Source organism: Camarhynchus parvulus, chromosome 19, assembly GCF_901933205.1.
Source record: "Camarhynchus parvulus chromosome 19, STF_HiC, whole genome shotgun sequence".
In the NCBI taxonomy this organism is placed as follows: domain Eukaryota; kingdom Metazoa; phylum Chordata; class Aves; order Passeriformes; family Thraupidae; genus Camarhynchus; species Camarhynchus parvulus.
Genome location: NC_044589.1, coordinates 3001507 through 3026444, shown reverse-complemented (window position 1 = coordinate 3026444; position 24938 = coordinate 3001507). Strand labels below are relative to the sequence as shown.

Sequence of the window (24938 nt, the reverse complement as noted above, 5' to 3'; positions counted from 1 at the left end):
AGGGGGCTTCTTCACTTCATCTTCTTGCATTTTCATAGAACCATGGAATGGTTTGGGTGGGAAGGGACCTCAAAGCCCATCCAGTGCCACCCCTGCCATGGCAGGGACACCTCCCGCTGTCCCAGGTGCTCCCAGCCCTGTCCAGCCTGGCCTTGGGCACTGCCAGGGATCCAGGGGCAGCCCCAGCTGCTCTGGGCACCCTGTGCCAGGGCCTGCCCACCCTCACAGGGAACAATTCCTTCCAGTATCCCACCTACCCCTGCTGTGTCTGAAGCCTTTCCCCTTTCCCCTGCCACTCCAGCGTGCTGTGTGTCCCTGTCCAGTTCTCCCACAGGCTCCCTCAGCAGCTGGATGCCTCCTTGTCCCCTGGTGCTGCTCAGTGAATGTCCCCAGCCCTGGGCAGTGAGTGTCCCCAGCCCTGGGCAGTGAGTGCCAGCCCTGGGCAGTGAGTGTCCCCAGCCCCGGGCAGTGAATGTCCCCAGTTCTGGTGTTGCTCAGTGAGTGTCCCCAGCCCTGGGCAGTGAGTGTCCCCAGCCCTGGGCAGTGAGTGTCCTCAGCCTGGGCAGTGAGTGTCCCCAGCCCTGCTCAGTGAGTGTCCCCAGCCCTGGGCAGTGAGTGTCCCCAGTTCTGGTGTTGCTCAGTGAGTGTCCCCAGCCCTGGGCAGTGAGTGTCCCCAGCCTGGGCAGTGAGTGCCCCAGCCCGGGCAGTGATGTCCCCACCTGGTGGCCAGTGGTGTCCCCACCTTGGGTCCACTCCCTGGCAGTCCCACCCCCTTTCCATGTACATGCCCGCCCCCGCCTGTAGCCCGTGGGCTGAGTTCTCGTGTCTCTCCAGCGCTGCACCTCAGCCTTGTCCTGCCTTTGATTTGTTTGTCAATGAGGGCAGGTCCCCTTCCTGTTCTCCTGGATCCCAGCCCGGGCATCAGCACCGGGTCTCCCGCCCTGGGGTGTCCCTAAGGTTTTTTTTTTTTTTTTTTTTTGTTTTTTTTTTATTCTTATTTTTTTTTTTTTTGTTTTTTTTTTTTTTTTTTCTTTTTTTTTTTTTTTTTTTTTTTTTTTTTTTTTTACTTTTTCTTCTCTCTCCCCTCCCACCCCTCCCCCGGGCAAAGCACAGACAGAGCCTCGGTTCACTGCAGCTCCACTCAGTTCCATCCCAGTATCCCATCCATCCCTGCCCCTGGCAGTGGGAGCCATTCCCTGGGTCCTGGCCCTCCTGCCCTTGTCCCCAGTCCCTCTCCAGCTCTCCTGGGAGTTCCCTTTGGTTCTGGAATCCACTCAGAGCCTTCTCCTCTCCAGCTGAACAACTCCAATTCTCTCAGCTTGTCCTCACATCCTCACAGCACAAGTGCTCCAGCCCTTCGTGCTCCTCCTCCAGACCCACATCAGATTTTCTGTGCTCCTCCTCTGGACCCACTCCAGTTTGTGTTGGATACAACCTGGTCCACAAGCTGGAAACCTTCCCTTCTGTAAAGCAAAGCCAGGAAGGATGTGCTTGGTTCAAACCACGCTTGAACTAGTCCAGACTTCCCCCAGATCCCAAAACCCTGGGCACAACAGGTACATTCTGGAAAGCAGGACTGTTTGAAGGGTCTTTTTTTTCCTTGGGATGCAGTTTGATGACTGTAGCTAAAAAATTCATCTCTGGGATGCGTTCAGAGCTGGGGGTGTGCTCAGCCTCACCTCTGCAGCTCCAGAGCCAGTGAGTGCCCTGGGGTCATGCCCACACCAGGGGGAATTTGGGGGAACTGGCACTCCCAGTGCCCCCAGTAACAGCAGCAGGTGGGAAACTCAGGGAGAGGCAAGCCCACACTGCAGAAATGTTTCCTCTCTACCCCTAGGAAAGAGCTTCAAGAGCTCAGTCAGTGGGAGCTCCACAGTGAATCAGGTGTGAGGATTTAGTGACCAGAAAGAGCAATGTTCAACTGGGAATACAGATCCCAACATCACAAACAGTTCCTAAAATACCCACTTCAGCTGCATGTTATTAAAAAGGATTCAATAGCTGTGCACAACTCTGCTTTAACAGCTGCAAATGGGGGGTTTTGTGGCTGTTACTGTGTTCAAATTCAACACAAGTTTAGCTTCTTCCACCTCCACTTTTCTAAACATGGACCATTTACTTTTTACACTTGGTTAGAAGAAAAAAATTCCCTTTCAGGCTCCTGTCATGACAAAGATTCAAACTTAAGCCACTTGAGCTCAAATGTTCTAAACCTCTCTGAAAAAAAAAATCCTTATGAAACACCTTTTGCTGCTTCTGCATCTCTGCTCTTATTCCCAGCAGCAGAGGAAACAAATCAGTCCAGAGCCTCTGAGCCTCCCTCTCTGGGATCCAGCAATGGGAAGCACTTTCTCCTTCATTCCCTTGCTGCCAGGGCTTTTTTCAACTTGCAGGAATTACTTAAGGCTAAGGGAATGGAAAATCATCCTGAAAAACATAAACAGGGAACAGGGAAAGTGCACGCACAAAGGGAAGGAACAGAGAAGGATTACACAGAACAAGGGCAAGGAAAAGTTCTCCTCATACATTCCCACCGTGCCATTCAATACAGAAGGAATCCTGGAGAAGGATTAACAAGGCAGAGGACCTGTGTGTCATTCTGCAGGGACACATGGGGACAATAAGCCAGAGGACCTGTGTGTCATTCTGTACGGACACTGTTGTATTGCACTAAATTGTTACTGAGTTGTTTGCACTGGGTGTTTGGTAATTTGCACTGTTCACATGATTTGTATCCTATGGCCACACGGTTTCCCTCATTTTTTCCCCCCCAAGTGTCAGCCCTGGTGGTCTCTGCCCCGGTTTACCTCTCCCCTCGCCCCTCCTCACTTGTATGCCATTGGTTGTGGTCCTCCTCTGCCCCCATTCCTCAGGTATAAAACTCTCCTGCCATCAGGCACCTCCCTCTTTTCCCACCTGGGGAGTCACCAGAGTGTGAGATGTCCCCTCACAAGTCAATAAACGACGGACATTTGTCCCCACATGGAGAGGAGCGCTTCCAATATTTTCCTTTCCTCCCTGTAAGATGGTGTGGGCTGGGGTGCATAGCTAGCTGGATTGGGCCCAAACAGCACATCTAGACACAGTTCTTACAGGACACAAAAGAAGGGGTGTTCCCCTGGTTAATACCCCCTCAGCAAGCCCCTGAGCACCTACCAGCCAGCAGTGAACTCCACGTGGGCATCAAAGAAGCCGGTGACCTGGCCCGTGGCAGCCTTCCAGCCCTCGATGCGGGCCCGGATCAGCCCTTCCCTCTTCTGGTTCCTCACCACCTTGACCAGCCCCGGGTAGCGTTTGTTGACGTACTCCTCCAGCGGCGCCTTCAGCTCCTCTGGGGACAGGGACACACAGCCCGTGGGGTTGTGGTGTTACATTTTAGTTACATTAGACATTGCTCTGTCTCACCCCTCCGAAATGTACACGGTTTATTCCAGCCCTGTGACCTCCCCTGCAGTATCATGGATCTGTAATACCACTGGCCCAAGTCTGATTCCGTGCCCACCTTGAATATCCCTGTTAAGCTGTGGGGGGAGACCAGGAGCTCTCTTGACCCTTTGCTGTCTCGGCCCTTTGTTCTCTTGGCCCTTTGCCCCCTAGGCTCTCCCTCCGTTCCCTCCCACTTCTCCCCTTGTTTGGTTTTGATTTCAGGGTTTACCCCAGAAGTTCGGGTCCCTCCCCTGATAATTCCCTCCCAGGTGTGTCAGTCACCTCTCCTTTCCCCCTCCCAGCACTGTCTGTCAGTCCTGGCATTCCAGGAGGGCACTGAGTGATTGGCAGATTCACAGGATGCCCTCTACCCCTGGGGGGCATTGGGCCATCCAGGTGTCCTTTGTCCCTTTGTCCCTCCCCTCCTGTCCCTGCTTGGTGGCTCCCGACCCCTTCCCTGCCCCTCTCCCCGGGGTTCAAAGGAGCAGCAGCCACGGGCTCAGGGAGTTCTGTTGGAGCTGGTGCTGCATCCAGAATAAAGCCAGAATAAAGCTCTGGATCCAAACCCTCCATCAGAACCGACTCCTTTCCTTCACCATCGCCTCAAAGCTTCTCTGCCACAGGGAAACCTGAGGAGCAGCCCCTGTTATGGGGGAAGCTCCATCCCAGCACCACCAGAGCTCCTGCAGACCTGGATTTGTCTGCAGTGCCCAGAGCAGCACCCAGCCAGCCAAAAGTGTCTGTGGGGTGAAACACCACACACCCATAGAGCCCAAAGTGTCTGTGGGGTGAAACACCACACACCCAGAGAGCCCAAAGTGTCTGTGGGGTGAAATGCCACACACCCAGCCAGCCAAAAGTGTCTGTGGGGTGAAATGCCACACACCCAGCCAGCCAAAAGTGTCTGTGGGGTGAAACACCACACACCCAGCCAGCCAAAAGTGTCTCTGGGGTGAAACACCACAGTGCTGCTGTTTGGTTCAGCACCAAGGGCCAGAGAAGCTCAGGTACATCCTGCCCAGCTATATTGGTAATTATTCCAATACCCTCTTCTCCCTCAGAAACCACGCTGCTCCTGGGCGTGGGACCCCCAATAAACCCTCATCTAATCAGCACTCAGAAGCTGTGTGGAGTCTCCTTGCCTGCCTGCTGCTACCAGGGAACACACAGATGAGGGGGACCCTGGGGACTCCCCAGGGACCCTCCTCAAATGAACGGCATCCCCGTGGGACAGGGACACAGCTCCCAGCTGGAACAAGCCCACCCTGGGCAGGGACTGGAGCAGGGGCATTGGGGAACACCCTGCACCCACTCTCCCAAATCCCCTGGGCTCCAGCAATGCTGCACAAGATGGACTGAGCACAACCCACACAGGAGAGGCTCAAGGTGGCCCAGAATGCTGCTGTTGGCCCACGGGCCACCTCAGACACTTACAGTCCTCTGCACCAAAAGAAATGGAACTGAAACACAAAGATAGAAAGATATCACCCATGGCCAGCAAACAGCAGCACTCGGAACTCCTGATGGAGGTTGGAGGTGAAAGCACTGCTAGAAATGCTGCAAAACCCACCCAAAGGGACTCAAATGACATCAAAACCATGTCTGAGCTTCACTGCCCTCTTCACTCAGCCTCACCACTACAGCCTTGGCACTTGCTGTTTGTTTTGCCACCAGAAAAGTAGAAATTCCCCTTTCTTTTGTGAGGGGATGAAAGGGATTCTGGCTTTGTTCAGCAGATCCTCCCACCACGTATCTGGTGTTCAGTGCAGCTCATTGCCCTGTGCTGCTCTCCCAGGCCTGTGTGAGCAGTGCCTGAGACCCTCAGGGACCTGCAGCCACCACCAGCACAGAAATCCTCCAGAGTGCAAGATCTGAGCATGAAAGACCCAGAGGGCTTTGAAGGTGGAAGCAGATGGAAGGTTACAATAAAGGATTAACACCAGTGTGTTTTCCCAACCCTTTGGAAAAGTGCCAGAGGAGCCTCAGTCCTTTCAGTGCCTGTTGCACCAGCTCAATGCACAAAGGTCTGCTGGAGAGAGGAGCTCTGAAAGCTCAGCAAAGCCACTGGGCACCAACACAAACTCTCCATTCCATGAAAGCAGCTCCTGAGAGTATCTTTCATCCCTATGAGGCTTCAGGAGTGCAGAAAATGAAGATATGATCCGTGACCTCAAATTATAGTCTACTACCCTTCACTGCACTCTCTCTCTCTCTCCTGGAATAAAAATAAAGAGGAGGAAAAAAAAAAGTCACCATTAATCATCCACATGGTAAAATCCTCGAGACACACGTGGGGTCCCACATGAAGGAAACATACAATGAGAGCAAAGAGTAAACAGCAAGTCTCATCTGCTTTGAAACCTTCAAAGGAAAAGGATTTTCTGTTCCCTTCCCTGCCACGCCTCCAGCCAGGCACAGCAAATGTGCTTTCTCCACGCTGCCTTTCTGGGATGCTTCCCTCACATCTCCATTTCCCCAAAGTCTCCTTTCTCTTTTATGCTGAAGTGGGAATAAAAAGAATAAAGCAAATGAGCCCCTTCCTCAATTCAAAGCATCTGCATCACACACATCCATAACTCAGCAACTTCCACTTCATGCTGAGCACTCAGAGCAGAACCAGGATTTTATGGAGACAACAACTCTCCCCAATTTTTTTTAGGGAGATGAAGACACCGATTTTTTGGACAGATGAAGCCCCACAAGCCCAGCACTTGGCATTTCACGTGGCTTTGGAGCAGGTAAGTTGGTAATGCAGCAGAGCACTGCACCAGAGTGATTAAAACAACTTTCACATTGGAGGTGGAGTCTCAGTGGAAGGAAAATCTGAGAACTGCCCTGGGGAATCGTCTGAGCAGCTCAAAGCAGAGCAAAGCTCCAGTGGAACAGAGGAGCTGGAATGTCACAGCTCACAGGGTCAGCCCTGGGAGGTCCCTGTGCCCAGCCCTGGGTGGGACAGCAGCTCCTCAGGATGTCCCCAGGATGTCCCCAGGCAGCCACAGCCACTCCCTGCGGTGTCCTGGTGCCAGCAGGGGCACAGGGACCCGGGGGGAGCAGGGGCCAGAGCAGCACCTGTGCCATGGCACCAGGGATGTGAGAGGTGCCCACGGCTGGCACCACCCTGACCCTGCTCATTGGCACAGGGCAGGGCCTGTTCTGCTCATACTGTAGGACACAGGTGTCCCCAAGGGCCTGTCCTGCCCACACAGGTATCCCCAAGGGCCTGTTCTGCCCATACTGTAGGACACAGGTGTCCCCAAGGGCCTGTCCTGCCCATAGTGTGGGACACAGGTGTCCCCAAGGGCCTGTCCTGCCCACACAGGTGTCCCCAGGGGCCCTGTCCCATAATGTGTGACACAGGCGTCTCCAGGGGCTGCTGCCCACCTGGAGCAGCTCAGAGACACAGGCAGTGCCCACAGTGGGAAATGCAGTTGCAGGCCCTCTCTCCAAGGCTTTCCTGCACAGCCTCGCAGGGATTGCCAGGTTTGCCCCCTGCCTCTGCTCTGTTCAGGCTCGGCCCACAGCACACAGATTTTGGGGAGAGCTGACATTTCCTGAGCTGGGCCAGCCTGGCCCTTGTGAGCTGTTCTGCAGCTCTGGGAGGAGAGGGCACAGAGCACAGCCCTGCTCTGCTGTGATCAGACACATCCCTGGCACTCAGAGGGGTGCACTCTGTGTTTCACTTCCCAGAGCACCCAGAAGTGCAGGAGTGGAAAATCCAGTGCTGGGTAACAAAAGTGAAATGCCAATCTCCAGGAATCCCAAAAGGATTTGGGATAAATCATCTCATTCCACCCCTGCCATGAGCAAGGACATCCTCCATAGCCCAGGGTGCTCCACGCCCTGGCCAACCAGGCCTTGGACAATTAAATTCTCTGAGAAACTCCTGTTCAAGCATCCTGTGAGCCCTGGCCTGGGTGAAGCAGCAGGGCTGATGTGGCTGTGTGGAGAAGCATCAGTGGGAACCCCTGCACAGCTCCTCTGCTCCTGGGGATGCTGATCCTGTGGGACCAGACAAGCTCAAACCTCTGGAAACCATCACAAATCTCACAAATCTCATCCCAATCCAAGTCAGGTGAAGTTATCCCTGATTTTACCCCATGTTTCCCTCAGCCAGCAGTCACTGAGTGCCCTGCACTGTCAGAACACCCAGCTCCAGCCTCAGGACCTGCAGAGCTGCTGCTGACCTTGAGGCTGTTCCCCTGTCAGCTCAGGAGGTGTTTCCTGCTCAGCTGCTGCACCTTCACAGCAGGTCCCAGCTGCACCAGGAAGGTTGGGTGATGAGGTCTCTGGTGTTGAGATGACCCTGAGGTGTCAGAAAGTCTCTTTTTCCCAGCCCCGAGACCAAAGAAGTCAAGATGAGTCGGTTCTCGTTCTCAAGGTTGTTTATTTTCTCTGATCTGTTCCATTCTCTCTCTGCCCTGCTGAGATCTGTCCAGCAGGTCAGGTTGTGGCACAGTCCCTGCCCTTGGGGTGGTGTTGGCTTTTTACACTAAGAACTGTGTGTACTTTATTGACAATAATTTTCCAATACCTATCACCTATGTTGGACAGTCTGTCTCTACTCTAAACCAATCCAGAAGCGTCACCATCACAGCAGAGGATGGAGGGCAAGAAGAAGGAGAAAAAGGACAGGACACGCCCAGATTCCTCCATCTTGCCTCTTGAACCCCCATTCTAAAACCCCAAAATTCGACTTTTTCACCCTGTGACAAATTCACTGTCATTCGACTCAAACCCTTGTGGCTTGTAACTCCTCACAGAAAGTTGGTAATTGTTTCCATGGGCTAAAATCAAAGGCACAGGTGTTTGTGACTCTGTGCCAAGGTCTCTGAGCCCCTGCCAGGGTCTGGAGTCCCCCAGGGCAGTCAGAGCAATGTCCTGGGTTCTGACAGTTGTGAGGCCTGGAACAGAACTCCAGGGGTTTGTGACCTGCACCAAGGGACAGCAGCAGAGAGCAGCTGTCACACACAGGGGCAGCCTGGCCCTGCTCCCCCCAGGACTCCACACAAACTCCAGCAGGGACAAAGCCCCTCCAGCTCAGGGACTCGCTGCCATTGCCACCACAGGGCTGGCAGTGACAACATCCATGAGAGCCTGAGCCAGGATAGCCAGCCTGGTGCTCAGAAACTGGGACTCTGGATGTAAACAGGTCAGGAGCCAGGATGGGAGCAGAGCAGTGGCCCCCAGCTCCCCTCATGCCCCCTGACCAGAGAAGCACTCCTGAGGATTCCACTGGTGCATCCACAGGGGCTGCACAAACAGGAATTCTCTCCAATCCAGCACTGCCCTGCAGCCTGGAGACTCCCTTCTGTCCTGCACCCCATGGCTCCCCTCCCTCACACAGTCAGGCATCCTCTGAGGAACTGGAGCCCCCTCAGAGCACAGCACCCCTGTTTATTCAGGATGCCCTCTGGAAGGTTTGATCTCTGCTGTTGCTTCCCAGCAAGATTTGCAGAGAGAAATGCTCCTGAAAATGCCAAAAGGTTCAATTTCAATCCTGCCTTTTGTTCTCCATCTGTCCCTATTGATCTTCCCTGAAGGGCAAGTGCAAGGAACTCAAATCCAATGGACCGGACCTGTTGCTCCATTAGCAAGCCCAGCTGCAATGACTTATGTTATCTGTTACAAACTGATTTGTTGCCTACAGGAGCTGGGAAATGGAGCTGCAGGGAAATGGAACCACGTGGTGCCAAGGAAAGTAACCCCACCATGGACATCAGCCCATGCAAGCACAGAAACATCCACTGCTCCATCCTGTCTGAGGCTGAAAGATGTAGCTGGGTGTGTGTTCTATCCCCATCTGTCAGAGCTGGGGCAGTTCTCTGCTGTCCATGGGGCAGTTTTTTCTTTATCTCTGCCACAGCCAATCCTCCCTCCAGGAGATCTCTGCTGTCCATGGCCACTGAGTGTCCCTGCAGGGCTGATCCAATTCCAGCATCCCATGGGGAGATGCTGCGCCCAGGGCAGGAGCCAAGCATTCCTACCTGGATCCAATCTGAGCCTGGAGCAGCACAGCAGCCTTTGCCCCCTGCATTGCCAGAGGAGCAGCTTTCTGCTGCCCTGCATTGCCAGAGGGAGCCCAGGCCCATCTGCAGCAGCCCTGGAGCTGCAGAGGAAAACTCCCCCCTTGTGCAGGATCCCTGCTGCAGCAGCAGCACAGCTGGCACTGCAGGAGGGCTGAGCCCCCATGGGATGGGGCTGTGCCACCCCTGACACACAGGGGACAGGGCATGGTCTGACTCTGGCAGTAGTTTGGTTTGTTTGTTGTTTCTTTTGTTTGGGTTTTTTTTTTTGTTTGAACTATTGCCTTTGTATTTTTAATTTTCCTACTAAAGAACTGTTATTCCTCTTCCCATATCTTTGCCTGAGGTCCCTTAATTTCAAAATTATAGCAATTCAGAGGGAGGGGACACACGTTTTCCATTTCAGGGGAGATTCCTGCCTTCCTCAGCAGACACCTGGCTTTTCAAACCAAGACACATGCCCACCCCAAATCCTGCCCAAACCTCTCCACGGGCTGTGGTAGCCCCAGAACTAAAGGCAGGAACTGCCTGTAGCCACACAGAGAGAGGAGCAAAGACCAGCAGCAGCAGCAGAGAAGCTCAAGGATTTACCAAGAGCAGGGAATTCCTTGTGCAGCACTGGCCAGGTGTCCTTGGGAGAGGACCACACCTCCACACCCCTAAGGAAAACATCCTTGTGTTTGCCAGGCTCAGCTGGGTGGGAAAAGCCTACAGAGGCCAAGGTGTTATCAGAAACATGGAGGGGTCAGGGCTGGGAGTGCTCCAGGGCCATGGGAGACCCCAGGCACCCCTGTCACACATTGTCACCTGCCCAAAACTCCAAACTGGGAGTTTGGGATTTCTGCAGGAAATCACTAAAGCAGCTCCTTCAGCAGGCAATAAATAAATGTGAACACTTTTCAGGGAGACTCAGAGCCAGGGGGGTCTCTGAAGGTTTTTACCTGCAGCTGGACAAGAGGAAAGTGTGACAGGGCAGCAGGGGATGAGTCAGCTCTCCCAGGGAAAGCTGGTCCCAGGCAGGGCATGCAGCTCCAGCCTCTGCTCACTTGGTTCAACAAACCCCAGAGAGAATCAAGAATACTCTGAGCTGGAAGGGACCCACAAGGACCATGGATCCCAGCTCCTGTCCTGCACAGACACTCCAACGGTTACAGATGGATAATGGGATGATTGGCTCTCACAATTAAGGGATAACTCTTGTGTGAATATTAAGAAAAGCTTTAGTGATGCACAGTTATGATATTGTAGTTTAGATGTCCTCTGTTCTCCCCACAGTTCCCTTTCCCCCTGTATTGTTGCCATCACACAGCCTGGGCTGTCCAGGACAGGCACAAAGAAGCTGCACAGGTGTCCCTTGCATGGGGCAGGTGGGAATGGAAAAGCTTGGGGGTGCTCAGGGGGTGGGCATGGCAACACCTGAGCTCCAATGCAGTTACAGAGCAGTCTGCACTGATAAATGGCAAAGAAGAGCTGACTGACACTTTGGGAGGGACCAGGGCTGGGTGGTGCAACCCCCAGGGGTATAAAAGACTGAGCATCCACCTTGAAGATGAACTGGCCACATGATGTCCACAAGGGCAGTTCCCAGAGCTGCAGCTTTTTCCTTATGTAGTGCTTTAGTTGTATTTTTGTTAAGGTTTAATAAACCTTTTTAAATTTTCAAAGTGAGCAGTTGTCTCTCACACCAACAAACCCAGCCTGTGCTGCTCTGCTGCTCTCCTCACAGAGCCTCAGAGCTGAGCACCAGTGGGCCAGCCCAGGTCAGCTCCAGTGAAACAACACCCCGTGCTCAGGCTGCATCAGCTCCTTCTCTCAGCTCCAGTTGAACACCCCATGCTCAGCCCTGGGAAAGGCTGGCTCAGATGTGGCTCAGCTCCTGCAGCTCCCTCTGAGCACAAACACCCAGGGAGCTCCCAGGAGATCGAGGCACAGGTGCTGCTGCTGCTGCTGCTGCTGGAATGAGCACAACGAGGAGGGGATCCCTCGAGTGCCAGACCCAGGCACATTACAAGCCTGAGCATGTCTCCCCTGGTGGAGCCAGCCCCTTTAAACAGCCTTTTATCCAGAGGGTTTCCTGTATTCCGAGAGGTTTGCTTTTCAAAGAGATGTTATCCCAGATTAAAAACGCTAAAAGACACAACAACAACTTAAAAAAAAAAAGCAGGTGATGATTAAGCAACAGAGTCAGACAAAGTGTGCAGCTGTGAGATAACAGAGCATCTCAGGGGCACGTGGCTGCATCCTCCCCCAGCCAGGGAACCTCCTTATCACTCCCAAACACAACCTGTACACTGCCTTTGGAATTACAGCCGTGCAACAAGCACAAACAAAAGCAGCCTCCAAAAGAGCCTTTATGAAGTGTAATGTGCAGCTCAAGGGAGAAAGGGGTTCAAGCTACAACTCCCCAAGCTTGCTCCTTCAAGGAGGGATTTTTTTCCCCGTTACATTACATTGGCATCTTTTATCTATTTACAGCTCAGACATAAAGCATCAGAATGCTGGTGTTCATTAACTTTAATCTCTCACTGCACACTTTTGTGTTGTGCTGTGCTGTTGTACAACAAAGCTGAGAGCAGGGAGTGTCTAATGAGGCTTCAGAAGCTCTTTGTTGCAGGCTGAAAACCTCACACCAGCACCAGGCTTTGCTCCTGGCTGTCACAGCTCTACCTGGGGGGCACAGAGCCAGGTGGGCAGGGCAGGTAGCTCTTGCCTTCACCCCTGGGGCTAATCTTAAAACTTGATTTGGAAATCTCTGCTAATTTTGGTGCTTTGTTCTTCAGTTACCCAGATTTGCTGTGGTTCCTCTTCCCCCCGACAAACCCACACAAACCCCAGCCAGGGACTGTCCTGAGCCTCCAGCAACTTCCCCAAAGCTGCTTCTGGTGACCCAGGGGACAGCACAGCCCTGGGCTTGGGCACTGCTCCCTGGAGCCAACCTTCTCTCAGGTTACACAGCTGAGCCTCCAAAGGCTTTTCCTGGGCTACAGCCACAGGAATTGTCCCTCACTCCCACACAGCTGCTCCCACAGAGGCTGAAGAAATTCCTTCTTGTTCAATCACAGCCTCCAAAGTCACACCCACACAGCCCCATCCTCTGCCTGATCCTCCAGGATTCATCTCTAAATCTGAGAACTCATGAGGAACTATTTTCCTGTAATTATTTTCCTGTAGAAGCCAAATCTATTTATTATGATGACTTTGTTTGTAATATCCAAAGCATCAACTCTGTGACGCTGCTGTTGCTGCTCAGAATGATTGCCCACCATTAGTGGGAACTCTGTGACAATGTTATTGCCATTAATAATTCCTGGCTGTCACTGCAGCTCCTCCAGGATGCTGAGAGGGAGCACATGGTCCCAGAGATACGTTCTGGTTTGTATCATTTCTTTTACATGAGAAAAGTAGATTATTACACGCTTGGGAGGAGCTCTTCATAAACATCTGCCAAGTTACCTCATTATCTTCCTTCAAATCCCTCCTTAAAAATCTCATTTGTCATGAGGCCTGCAAAGCCTCAGCAGCAGAACACTGGCATTATTAACTCACCTTCCCAGCTGATGGCAGCACCTCAGCGTCCACCCCACTGTCCTGGTGCACCCAACCTTTCTGAGGACAGAGCTCTTCAGGGATGTCTAACCAACCCTCAGCACAGCCCTGGGCCACCAAGAGGGACCCTGGACACTCCTGATTCCAACCAAAGCACCCTCGGGGTGGGATGCAGCCTAGCTGTGCCAGGACACTGGGATTTTCCCACTTTGTGCCCAGGATGTTTGAACTTGTCCATCAGTTGGGGTCATCTCCCTGCCTCTCCCTCCCTGGTGCTGTACAACACTGCAACACAACCCAACATTCCAACACATCCCAACACTCCAACACAACCCAACACTCCAACACAGCCCCAACACTCCCACATGGCCCCAACACTCCAACACGCCCCAACACTCCAACACATCCCAACATTCCAACACATCCCAACACTGCAACACAACCCCAACACTCCAACACATCCCAACACTCCAACACATCCCAACACTGCAACACATCCCAACACTGCAACACATCCCAACACTGCAACACAACCCAACACTGCAACAGAGCCCCAATATTCCAACACATCCCAACATTCCAACACATCCCAACTGCAGCACAGCCCCAACATTCCAACACATCCCAACACTCCAACACAACCCAACACTCCAACACATCCCAACACTCCAACACATCCCAACACTCCAACACAGCCCCAACACTCCAACACAGCCCTGGCACTGCCCAAGGCCAGGCTGGACAGGGTTTGGAGCAGCCTGGGACAGTGGGAGGTGTCCCTGCCATGGCAGGGGTGGCCCTGGATGGGCTTTAAGGCCCCTTCCAACTCAAACTTTTCTGGGATTCTGTGAAAGCCCAGAGCTGGAAGTGCTTGAACACAGTCCAAGCTTTGGGCAGCCCTCTGCCCCAACCCTGCCAAGCCCCAGTGGTGCCCTGCCATCCCACAGTGGGTACAGGATCCCACCCTGATCCTCACTGCCAGCTGCAGCCCTGGCCTTGCAGACACTTTAGGAACGATTTGTTTTGCTGTCCTGTGCCTGTCCAGTGTCTCCAGAGCACCTGGCTCACCATCAGCCTCACCCTGAGTGAGGAAGAGGCTGTTCAGAAACACATGCTTTGTGCACAGACACGAGGGGAGAAGTTCAGTGATTATCACCAATGGCTTCTCTTTGAAAGGGTTCTTCTCTTTGCCCCATTAATAGGATAAAATTTGGAGAAGGAGCCTCTCATTCTGGTATTTCAAGTGCTGGGCACTGTGGGATATCCCAGCAGCACCTCACCTGCACTCCCCTTCGCAGCTCTGAAATCCCACAGCTTCACCCTGGTGTGGCTCCCACCAGCTGAGGAGCTGCCCTCCTGATTCCTTTACTGGTGATTAGAACTCATCAGCTTTCTGTGGTGCTCATCACTGTGGTGTTTGAGTGCCTGTGTTTGCAGCCTGAACAGCTCACTGTGCACCAGCTCCTCTCCTCACAGAGAGACAACCTCTCATCTCCCTCTGGAAATGAGCTCTCCACACCCTGCTCCCTGCCCCGCTCTTCCCTCCAATCACAGCATCCATGGCACTCCTGCATTCATTTTTTTCAAATAACATTAAAAGGATGAAAACACAGTACAGCTGAAGAAAGCAGTAAACAAAGTCACTCAACTATTTGCTGTCCTTCACAAGGATTTTAACTACCCTGATTACATTGTCTGAGTGGATATTGGAAGGGAAAAAAAGAAGATTCTTGGAAGAATTTGAGTCTGAAAATGCTTCCTACAGTTGTGTGTTATCAAAAGCCAGAAGGGAAGGAATGACAACAGTGACTGAGAGCAGGTTGAACCAAAGGACACTCGTGTAATGTGGGAAACCAAACATCCCCTCCAGGCTGTGGCAGGGCCTGATTGGACAGGTGGGCTGGGATTATTTCCTCCTCTTCCTCTTTCCTGTTCCACAACTCAGGGAATGAGGGCCCCTGCAGAGCACCAGCCATCTATAAAGCCTGGGATGGTATTTTACAGCAGGAAAACTGAGGCACATAGAGGAAACATCTCAGTTAATGCCCCTGTGAGGTGCCAGAGCAGAAATCCCTCTGGGCTCCAGGCTCTTGTCCTGGCAAATATTTAAACGTGCATATCTGCAACAACCAAAGTTATTATCAGAAACAAGGATACCCTGAGACCAGAGGTCCTGGATGGTACAAAAGGAAAGGTCAGATGGCTCTCTGCTTTCCTTCACCCTCCAGCTCTCAGCTACATTTTCAAACAACAGCTCTCTCAGATTTAACTGTGCTTTGATCCTGTTCCTCACCAGAGAAGCTGCAGAGAGCTTTGTGCCAGCAGCACACCCACAACCTCACCCCACGTCCCTTCCCCAGGAACCCTCCAGGAGATTCCAGACCAAAGCCAGCCCCTCCTGGCCAAGCTGGAGCTGCCAGTGCTGCTCACCCTCGTCGCTGTTGTCGTCCACCAGGATGATCTCCTTGAGCAGGGGGGCCGGGGTGTGGTTGACGGCGCTGTGCACCGAGCGCAGGATCACCGACAGCGCCTCATTCACAAAGATGAAGATGATGGAGATCTGGGGCAGGTCCTTCCCGTATTTCAGCTCTTTGCACCTGCAGCACAAAGGGCAGAGAGGTCAGCAGTGCTCACAGGGCAGCATTTCCAGCCAGGCTGGTGGCAAATCCCAGGGTGCCACCTTCCAGCTGTGCACAGCCAGGGATCCCCAGTGCAGATCCAGCCTCAAATCGCTGCTGCTGGGGAGAGAGCACAGCAAAGCAGAGCAGCCCAGACACATCCAGAGCCCATCCTGTCGCAGACATCTTTTATGAAAAATCCTTTCCTTAAGATTTTTCCTCCTGAGAAGCTGAGAAGCCTCAAGAACAAAATGTAAACATTGATTATCTGCTGCTGTAGAATGCAACAAGTAGATCTTTGATTGGCCCATGTTAGTTGTTTCTAATTAATGGCCAATCACAGCCCAGCTGGCTCGGACAGAGAGTCCGAGCCACAAACCATTGTTATCATTCTTTCTTTTTCTATTCTTAGCTAGTCTTCTGATGAAATCCTTTCTTCTATTCTTTTAGTATAGTTTTAATGTAATATATATCATAAAATAATAAATCAGCCTTCTGAAACATGGAGTCAGATCTTCTCTTCCCTCAGTCTGAGACCCCTGTGAACACCATCACACCCACCCCACCTGTGTGTGTGGACAGATAATCAAGAGTGGCCTCCAGAACACAGCAAATGCCTCCAGCAGTTCAAGGCAAACTCCCCAGCCCCACTCTGCCCCAAGATTTACAGGTGCTCAGAAATGAGCCTTGTTCTTCAACAGCACTTGGGAATTTTCCTCCCATTTGCTTTGGAAAGAAATGAACATAAAATGAGCCCTGGTTAAATAGTCTCAATAAATGTTTTTGCTCTCCCAGCAGATACTCCTGAGCACACTCCTGTCTCTGAAGCAGTGCTGTGAGCTGCTGTCTTTGCACTCCACAGCCAGGATGGTCAAACCCAAACCCTTGTGATCCCCTCCCTGGTTTCAGGATCATTCCTTAACTCAGGCAGGGTTTGGGGCTGGGTCTCTGCTCACACAGACTTCAGAGCAGGACAAAAGCAGGAGTTCCTGGTTTTGCACCAGCACCAACCCTGGCAAGCAGCAGGTCCATGTGATACATGGACACAGCAGAGCTGGAGAGAGGGCCATCCATGGAGCAGGGCTGGGGCAGCTCTGAGGGAAGGGGTGCTCCAGGTGAGCCCCAGCTCTCCAGGGAGCACAGGGACACTGATGTTATTTCCCTGCCATGTTCCATCTCAACTAGGCACCTCCTCTTAACAGAGCAACTGTGGAAAGCAAACAGGAGATCTTAATCCATGTCCAACAATTTAATTCAATTCTCCAGCTGCCTCTACAATAAATCCAGGTGGGGCAAGGACAGAAGGAGCCTCCCCACCCCCTCCCCACATCCCTGACAGATTAGACAAAAACAGGAGCAGAGTTCCCAGAATTACAATGAGTGTGCACAGAGCAACCCTGCCCAGATAAGCAGAGAAAGACTAAAGGCAGAGTGACATCCCAGCAGCTCCTCAGCTCCCCAGCAATGCCTCTGCATTTAATTGTCCTGGGTGTTTCTTAGGCAACAGCAGGAGTTCTTCAGACTCCAGAATGAGACTTGGAGACAAAGATTTCCACAGAAACAGAGTTTTCTCTATGCATCTTCTTTAGTTAAACAAGTTTGCGGGGTGACAACACAGTTGTGTTTCTTGATTTAATTATTGCCTACCCTACAGCAAGCCAAGAGCTCAACTGAAGGGAACCAAACACTGAAAAGGATATTCCAAAGGGAAAATCTTTCTTTAAAATGGATGAAAGAATGGTCATGATGGGGCAAAGTGACAAGTGACCCTGAAATCCTGCCAAGAAAGTCAAACTAAACTGACTCAGACATTAAAAACAGCTTTTGGTTGATGTTGATACCTGCTCTGGTGAAGTCAAGGCTGTCACAGGAGCAGGAGTGTTTCCTTTTAATCATTGCTCACCTCTGGGCAGCCTTCCCCCAAGGAATGCTGCAGGGGATAAAGAGCTCAGCCTGTGATCAAAGAGCTCTGGAGGCAAATCCAAACCCAGCTCTTTGAGGCTCATCTCCTGCTCATTGGCATTCTCCCTGCAGCTCTCCTACCAGGGCTCTCCCTCCCCAATGCCAGGACAGACGGACGAGGATCCAGGGAGAGGAGATGAGCCCGGGAGGGAGGAGTGGGAAAGGCCAGCCCACACTGCTGGGGCACAAAGCTCCAGTGCTCCAGAGGCAGGAGAGGCTTTGCACCAACACCCTGCTCTGGGGCTTTGGCTGCCACCCCAGAGCTGGGAAAGCAGCAATTTTAAATCAAATTAACACCAAGGTTGTTGTGCTCCTCCCACGGGGTCCCTTCAGTGCTGGTGCCAAAAGCTGAGGGGTGAGGGGTGCTCTGCCACAGCCTGCAGCTCCACCAGGCTTCTTTAAACCAGCAAATATCCCTGCAAGTGTGCAGGAAAACACTGGAGCTGTCCTGGGAAGGGAGGAGGAAAGGGCAGAGCAACACTTGAGCTCAAACATCACTGGAAAGGCCAGGGAGAAGCTGCAGGAAACAGGGAATGGTGAGGGCACGGGGTGGGGAGTGCTGGGCTTTGGGTTGTTGGGTGGTTTGGCCTTTTCCTTTGAAACATTTTTCATAGAAAAAGGGCTGTTCTGGATGCTTTATCCTTCAGCCCATGTGCAGGGAGAGGCACAGGCGTGACTGCCTCACTGGGGAACACTCAGACCCTGCAGGGAGGGCTCACAGGGACAGCTGAGGCTGCCCATGGCTGCAGCCCCCACAGCTCCCTCCTCACCTGCGCCCCCAGGAACAGCACCCTGCCTTTTCTGCAAGGCTGGGTGGGCACAAGGTGGGAAATCCCTGCTGCCTTCAGAACGTCAATGGCAACCCTGAGGAACAGCACAGAGAATCCAGCACCAACCCCAGGTCCCAGCAGGAGCTCCAGAGCCTCAGGGAGAGTCCCAGGCAATGCACCAAACCTCAGCTGAGACTCCTGACACCCTCTGCCCACAGTCATCCCCTCAGCCCTTGGCTGTGTGCCAGCCAAGGCCCTTGGAATTCAGATCCCAGGCCAAAATCCTTCAAAATTCAGTGAGACCTTAGAGCCCCTTCCAGTGCCTAAAGGGAACCTACAGGAGGGCTGGAGAGGGAATTTTTGCAAGGACAAGCAGTGATAGGCTAAGGGGGAATGGTTTTAAGCTCAAAGAGAGTGATATTGGGAAGGAATTGTTCCCTGTGAGGGTGGGCAGGCCCTGGCACAGGTGCCCAGAGCAGCTGGGGCTGCCCCTGGATCCCTGGCAGTGCCCAAGGCCAGGCTGGACATTGGGGCTTGGAGCAGCCTGGGACAGTGGCAGTTGTCCCTCCCTGGGACAAGATGGGCTTTAAGGTCCCTACAAGCCAAAGCACTTTGGATTCTGTGAATCTCAGGTTTTATTTCTAACACCCAGCTCGTGCTGTATGTGGCCAGCCCAAAGCAAGTCTCGTTCCAGGAAGCTGAATGTTCAGGGGAGCACTCCCTACACTTGAAAACTTCTACATTTAAATGAAATACAAGGGTCAGACCACCACAACACATTCCAGTGTCAGTGATTAAGCTCCCCAGCTGAAGCCCAGACCATCATTAGATGTTGAATTTAGCCCACATTCCTCATTCCATCATCCCAAAGGCTGCCTCAGAAAGTTCTCCCTGCCCATGGAGCAGGTGCTCTCCAGCGTCACGTGTACATCCGCAGGTGGCCCCAGGGCAGAGGTCCTGCCCCAGGACACAGGTGGGGAGGCCACTGGGCCAACAGGGAAAGAGTTCACAGCTCAGGAGTCCAGGGAAAACCCCTCACGATAACCACCATTGTCAGGGTGAGGAAACAGGCCTCTCCCAGCATGCCTTGCTGTGACATGTAGATTCCATGTATCTCATTGGCCCCTCCCCCTGGCTCCACCCCTCTGCCCTCATCCCATTGGCCCTGGTGTTCTCCCCACCCCTCCAGATCCCATATAAACCCTGCTCTCCCAGCTCAGTGGCTCTTGGTGCCTGGATCCTTTTGGGGAAGAAGCTCGATAAAACTCTCCTGGGAACCCCGCACACAGACCCCTTGTTCTGCATCTCCTGGCTCCCAGAAGAGCTGAAATCACCCAGGGTGAGCACAGACCTGCCTGTGCCTCCCAGGTGTCTTCTTCTTGAAGGTCCCAGCACCCTGAACAGCACCAGTCAGGGCCAGTCTGCAACCAGCCCTGACAGGAGAAAGCTGAGGGAGGCTGCAGGGGATCCCTCCCCATCCCTGCTCTGTAGGTGGGAAACACCCTCTGAGCACAGAGCACCTGCCAGCATCTGGGAATGAATCAGTGCAGGTCACACAATTACATTTTGTCCCACTAAATCCTGCTCTCTCCAATTAAACCTAGGCTGGCACCTGCTTGTAGGATTTATATTGAAATATCGTGGATCAGTAGTGGAAAGAAAGAGCCACCTCACAGTTTTGTCTCTCCTTTAGATCAATGAGGTATCAAAGAGGCATTTTATGTCCCATTAAATCATGCTTGAATATGTTTCATTAAATCATGCTCACAAAACTCTCCAAGTCTGAGGAGGCTGGAGAAAAACTCCCCGTGTTCAGCACTGGGTTTAATTTAAGGACCTTGCTGAGGTCTCATTGAGAAATGTTCTTGGCCTCCAACAGGGGGAAAAAAGGGGTTTGCTCTGTATTGGTCCAAGGCTCAGGCATGAAGGGAGAGGTGTAGGTGGAGATCAGGGAAAGGTTCTTCCCCCAGAGGGTGCTGGCACTGCCCAGGCTGCCCAGGGAATGGGCACGGCCCCGAGGCTGCCAGAGCTCCAGGAGCTCCAGGGATGCCCAGGCTGGGATTGTTGGGGTGTCTGGGCAGGGCCAGGGTTGGACTGGATGATCCCTGGGGGTCCCTTCCAGCTCAGGACACTCCAGGACATCTTTTCTCACTTCAGAACAGACTGAGGAGCTGAGGACTGACAGCAGCCCCTGCACAAAACAACTCCCAACATCCTCCCCAGCCCCTCTTGCAGGGACACAGGATCTGGGTGGGTGCAGAGGTGACACAACTCCTGCACTGTGACCACCACCACCTTTAGTGGCTCCCAGATCTTTATTCTACATAAATCCCAAGTCTGCAAACCTGCAAAGAAACCCTGAAAACAAATGTATTTACAGAGAACATCTTTTCACCTGGTTTATGTAAGACAGAAAAAGACAAACAAAGGAAGGCTGACAAGGGGAGCTGGGGAAAGAGGAAGCAGGGCTGAGTTTCTGCTGAACAGCTTGGCACACATCAGGCTGGATTAATCAAGTCAGCCAAATTCAAAAGACAAAAAGCATAAACCCCAGCTCTGCTCCAGCTCGTGTTTGCCTGCTGCAGAGCCTGCTTTGAATCCTCTGCTCGTTTGTTTTCTGCTCAGCACACAGCTGTAAATCCACTCTTCAGAGCAGGCAGTGAGATTAGGATGTTTATTGTCTGTCTCAGTAACAGAAAAGGGATATCCCAGCATTTACTGCCTCATGATCCCTCAGCAGAAAAATCACCTGGAATCACAACAAACACTCCTGGAGAGGCCACAAAGTGGCAGCTAACATTTACAAACCACCTCTTGCTGCCCAGTGATTTAACAAGATCCATTCTACCACTCAATTAACACCCCTCACCTGGGGCACAAAGCCATTTCCATCAACCACCCGGAACTGCCCTGCCTGGCATCAGCCAAACCCCAATGGTTTCTACACCTTCCCTTCCCAACATAACCCACTGATCAACACCAATAAATGCAGATAAAGGACAGGCTGGAGTGTGGACCGTTCCTAGACAACAGAGGCACTGCTTGGCTTCAGGGACTCTTCACTCCTTGGCCTTCAGATCAGGGCTGGGGACTCCCCAACTGCCCTGGGCAGCCCCTTCCAATGTCTGACTCCCCTTTCAGTGAGAAATTTCCTCCAAATCCAATCTAAACCTCCCCTGGCCCAGCCTGAGGCTGTTCCCTCTCCTCCTGTTCCTGTTCCCTGGGAGCAGAGCCACAACAACTGTCCATCCCTCAAACCCAGGACACCCTGTGCAGTGCCCACATTCCACACAGGCTGGAACAGGAGCCACTCAGGGTGGGCAGGCCCTGCTCTGCTTTGGAAAACACACTCAGCAGAAAAGGTCAGTAAAATAACAGCAGGTAAAGAGCAGCCTGCTCTGTGGAACACGCAGTCCCTTGGCCTACCTGGTGCCTGGCACAGGGAGGGATGGCAGCACCTGGAGCTCACTCTGGAGCACACAGCACTGTGCTGTGCCCTTGGGAGCAGGGGCAGGAGTGGGAGCTGCTCTGTGCTGCTCAGGGGGGTCTGAGGAGCAGAGTCTGCGCTCAGACTCACTGATGACCTGAGTTCTATTTCATAACTACAGCACCATCAGCTCTGATGCTGCAGCATCCCTCATCTTCCCAGGGATGCCCCCCAGGAGTGTTCAGGACACAAATGTCCCCCAGAGTATGAAGGGGACATCTCTGCCTGTCCTTCTGAAATGCCACCAGCAGCAGCCACCATGGAGAGGGCTGAACCCCCCAGGTCTGCAGAACACCCATGTTGGGGTTCTGTGCCTCCCAGGTCTGCAGAACACCCATGTTAGGGCTCTGTGCCTCCCAGGTCTGCAGAACACCCATGGCTTTAGGGCTCTGTGCTGCTCCCTCAGCCTCTGGAGTTACTCCTACAGCTCCTGATGGGGTCCTGCTGCAGCCCTGCCCAGCTCTGTGGGATCAGCCATCACAGCAGCACACAGGGAGAGTCAGGCACAGCAGTCTGTGCCAGCTGGCACAAAATGCACCCAGATCACAGCATCACTGAGTGGGGTTTGGCTGGAAGGGACCTTAAAGATCACCTCAGCCCATGCAGATCCTGGGTGCCTGTGGGAGAATTCAGGGCAGACAAAGAACGTAGTGGTTCTGATTATGGACAGCACACCTCTTTATAAAGCACATCCTGATTATAGGTTCTCCAAGATTTCCTCCTCTCCTCCATATCAGAGTGCCAGATCTCCCTCCCTCCTGTTCCCCCACCTTTATTTCTAATTCTGAGCACCCAGGAGCTCCCCAGTCTGGATCCTGACTTATTAATGATTTCTCTTCTGGCCATCACACTAAATAAATCCAGCTAACGTGCTTATCAGGAGCTTATCCCCTCCTGACAGTTCAGTCTTGTAGCAGGCTCAAGAGTGTGAATATTTAAACAGGCAAATATTCTTTTGATCAGCAGAATAAATGAATTGTTACTTCCTGTCCTTAAAAACACTGTGGACATTCTGGAAGTGCTCAGCTCTGTTGGCACATCTTCCACAGGGCTGTGGAGCTGTTCCTATAAAACATGGCTCAGGAGCAGAGAGAGAGTTCCACTCACACATATTTAAATCCCTTTTTTACAACGAGCTATGGAACTGCCACGTTAGAGCCAAGGGTGTGTGAGACACAGCTCGGTCAGAATTGGTGCACAGGAAGTGAAATTCTGTCCACATTCCAGAGATTGCTATTCCAGAGATTGCTGCTTCAGGAAAACATCAGCTTCAACTGAAAGGGTCACCACTGCATCTCTCAGTGCTGAGCTTCCCAAGACTGAGAGCACTCCTCAGATGGGAAGTGCCAGCAATGTTACCCCATGACAGAGACAGAGGTCAGGACTCCCCCTGTGTGTGGTGCAGGAGCCCACAGTGCGTCCCTGTCACTTCCCAGGACAGCACAAGGAATGACATCCACTGTGCCCAGCTTTGCACAGAGCTCCTGGCTCCTCATCAGCCCCAGCAGGACAAGGCAGGGCTGGCCACAGCCCCTGCCCTGCATGACCAAGCTCCAGGGTCTCCTCATGGCCACATCTGGCCACATCTGGCCATCCACAGCACAGCTGGGGGCTCCCAGTTCGACAGGTCCTCAGGAGAAGCAGGCTGCTGTCCCCTTAACCAAGGCAGGAGGGATTTAAACACAGGATGTTGAAGTTATCATGTCACCCTGGGTTTTTAAGATTTTCTAAGCCTTCTGATGCTGACATTCTTGTAGTGAACTTTATCACACACTTTCTGTAAATAACCCATTGTTTTGCATTCCTCTATGGAGGAGGAGAGAGTTGATAGACTGTTGGTTTGTCCAGTGTCATTGGAGAGGTGTCACTGTCACCCTCCAATCCGGTGTCACTTTTGGAAATCTATAAATGCTGGAGTCAGAAAATAAACTTCCCTTTTCTTCCTTCACCTTGAGAACGGTGGTGTGCTTGTGTTCTTTCGTGTCCTGTAGTGACAGTTACAATGCTCAGGGATGGAGGGGTCAGCAGGGCTCAGGAGTGAAGGCTGCAGGTCCTGCTGCCTGGCTCGTGGCCTCTCTCTCCTCCCAGGCAAGGTAGATTGGGCAGGGAGCAAATTCAGGAATATTTTTTTCTCTGTTTGTTTTAAAACAGTGCCTTGCAAACAGAGCTGAGCTCTGAGTGATGTCCAAACAGGCATGGAGTGAAGGAGCAGGCTTTGCAAGGGCTCTGTGCAGCATCTGACAGGGTCACAGCAGAGGCAGCAGCACCCTGAGCTGCCCTGCCAGCAGGAGCCCAGGAGCCCTGACTGTGCTCACAGGGACAGACAGACAGACAGGAGCCCTGACAGGGACAGACAGACAGGAGTCCTGACTGTGCTCACAGGGACAGACAGGAGCCCTGACAGGGACAGACAGACAGGAGTCCTGACTGTGCTCTCAGGGACAGACAGACAGACAGGAGCCCTGACAGGGACAGACAGACAGGAGTCCTGACTGTGCTCACAGGGACAGACAGACAGACAGGAACCTGACTGTGCCCACAGGGACAACACCAGGTCCTGGCCCCTGGCAAGGGCTGGGTGCTCCCAGATGAAAGGCACTAATGTCAAATTGTAAATTAACAGGGAAATGTAAATTACCAGTGAGCTGTACATTACCAGTGCGTGTTCTGAGAGCCTCTGTTGGAGGCAGCTGCTGGTCTGTAGCTGCTCATGCAGGCACAGTCCTGGACAAGGTAACTCACAGACATCTCATCTAAGGCAGAACCAGAGCTCCCTTCAAGCTCAGTGAAGTGACACTGACACTGCCAAAGGACAGTTTATTCCAGCCCTCCATCCCTGGTATATTTCTGTCAGGTATAACACACTGAAGCTGGTTTTTGGGAAGGTGAAAATGCCTTCTTCCTCCCCTGATCAGAGGCAGCCCCAGGCTGAAGGTTCAGACAAACATCAGTGAGGGAAGGGAGCCCTTCATGTCCCAGCCAGGGCCTCCAGGGTGACAATCCTGTGGGAATCCACCAAATCAGAGGGTTTTGGGAAAGCTGCAGAAGGCAGGCCTCAGAGACAGCAGAACTGTGATTGGAGCTAAGCAGCAGCCATGAGATTGGT

General features: G+C 52.6%; 1 protein-coding gene across 1 annotated transcript in view; it reads right to left on the bottom strand.

The window, feature by feature from the left end:
• Window positions 1–2354: 2354 nt before the first annotated feature.
• The window catches only part of GALNT17 (polypeptide N-acetylgalactosaminyltransferase 17), a 93500-nt gene continuing 70916 nt past the window's right edge, over window positions 2355–24938 (bottom strand). Inside the window, exons 3-5 of the mRNA XM_030962637.1 lie at window positions 15426–15592; window positions 3157–3331; window positions 2355–2427 (exon numbers count right to left, since the gene is read on the bottom strand). Coding sequence (XP_030818497.1) covers window positions 2397–2427; window positions 3157–3331; window positions 15426–15592 — 373 coding nt within the window. The 3' untranslated portion in view covers window positions 2355–2396. The remainder of the gene's footprint in view (window positions 2428–3156; window positions 3332–15425; window positions 15593–24938) is intronic.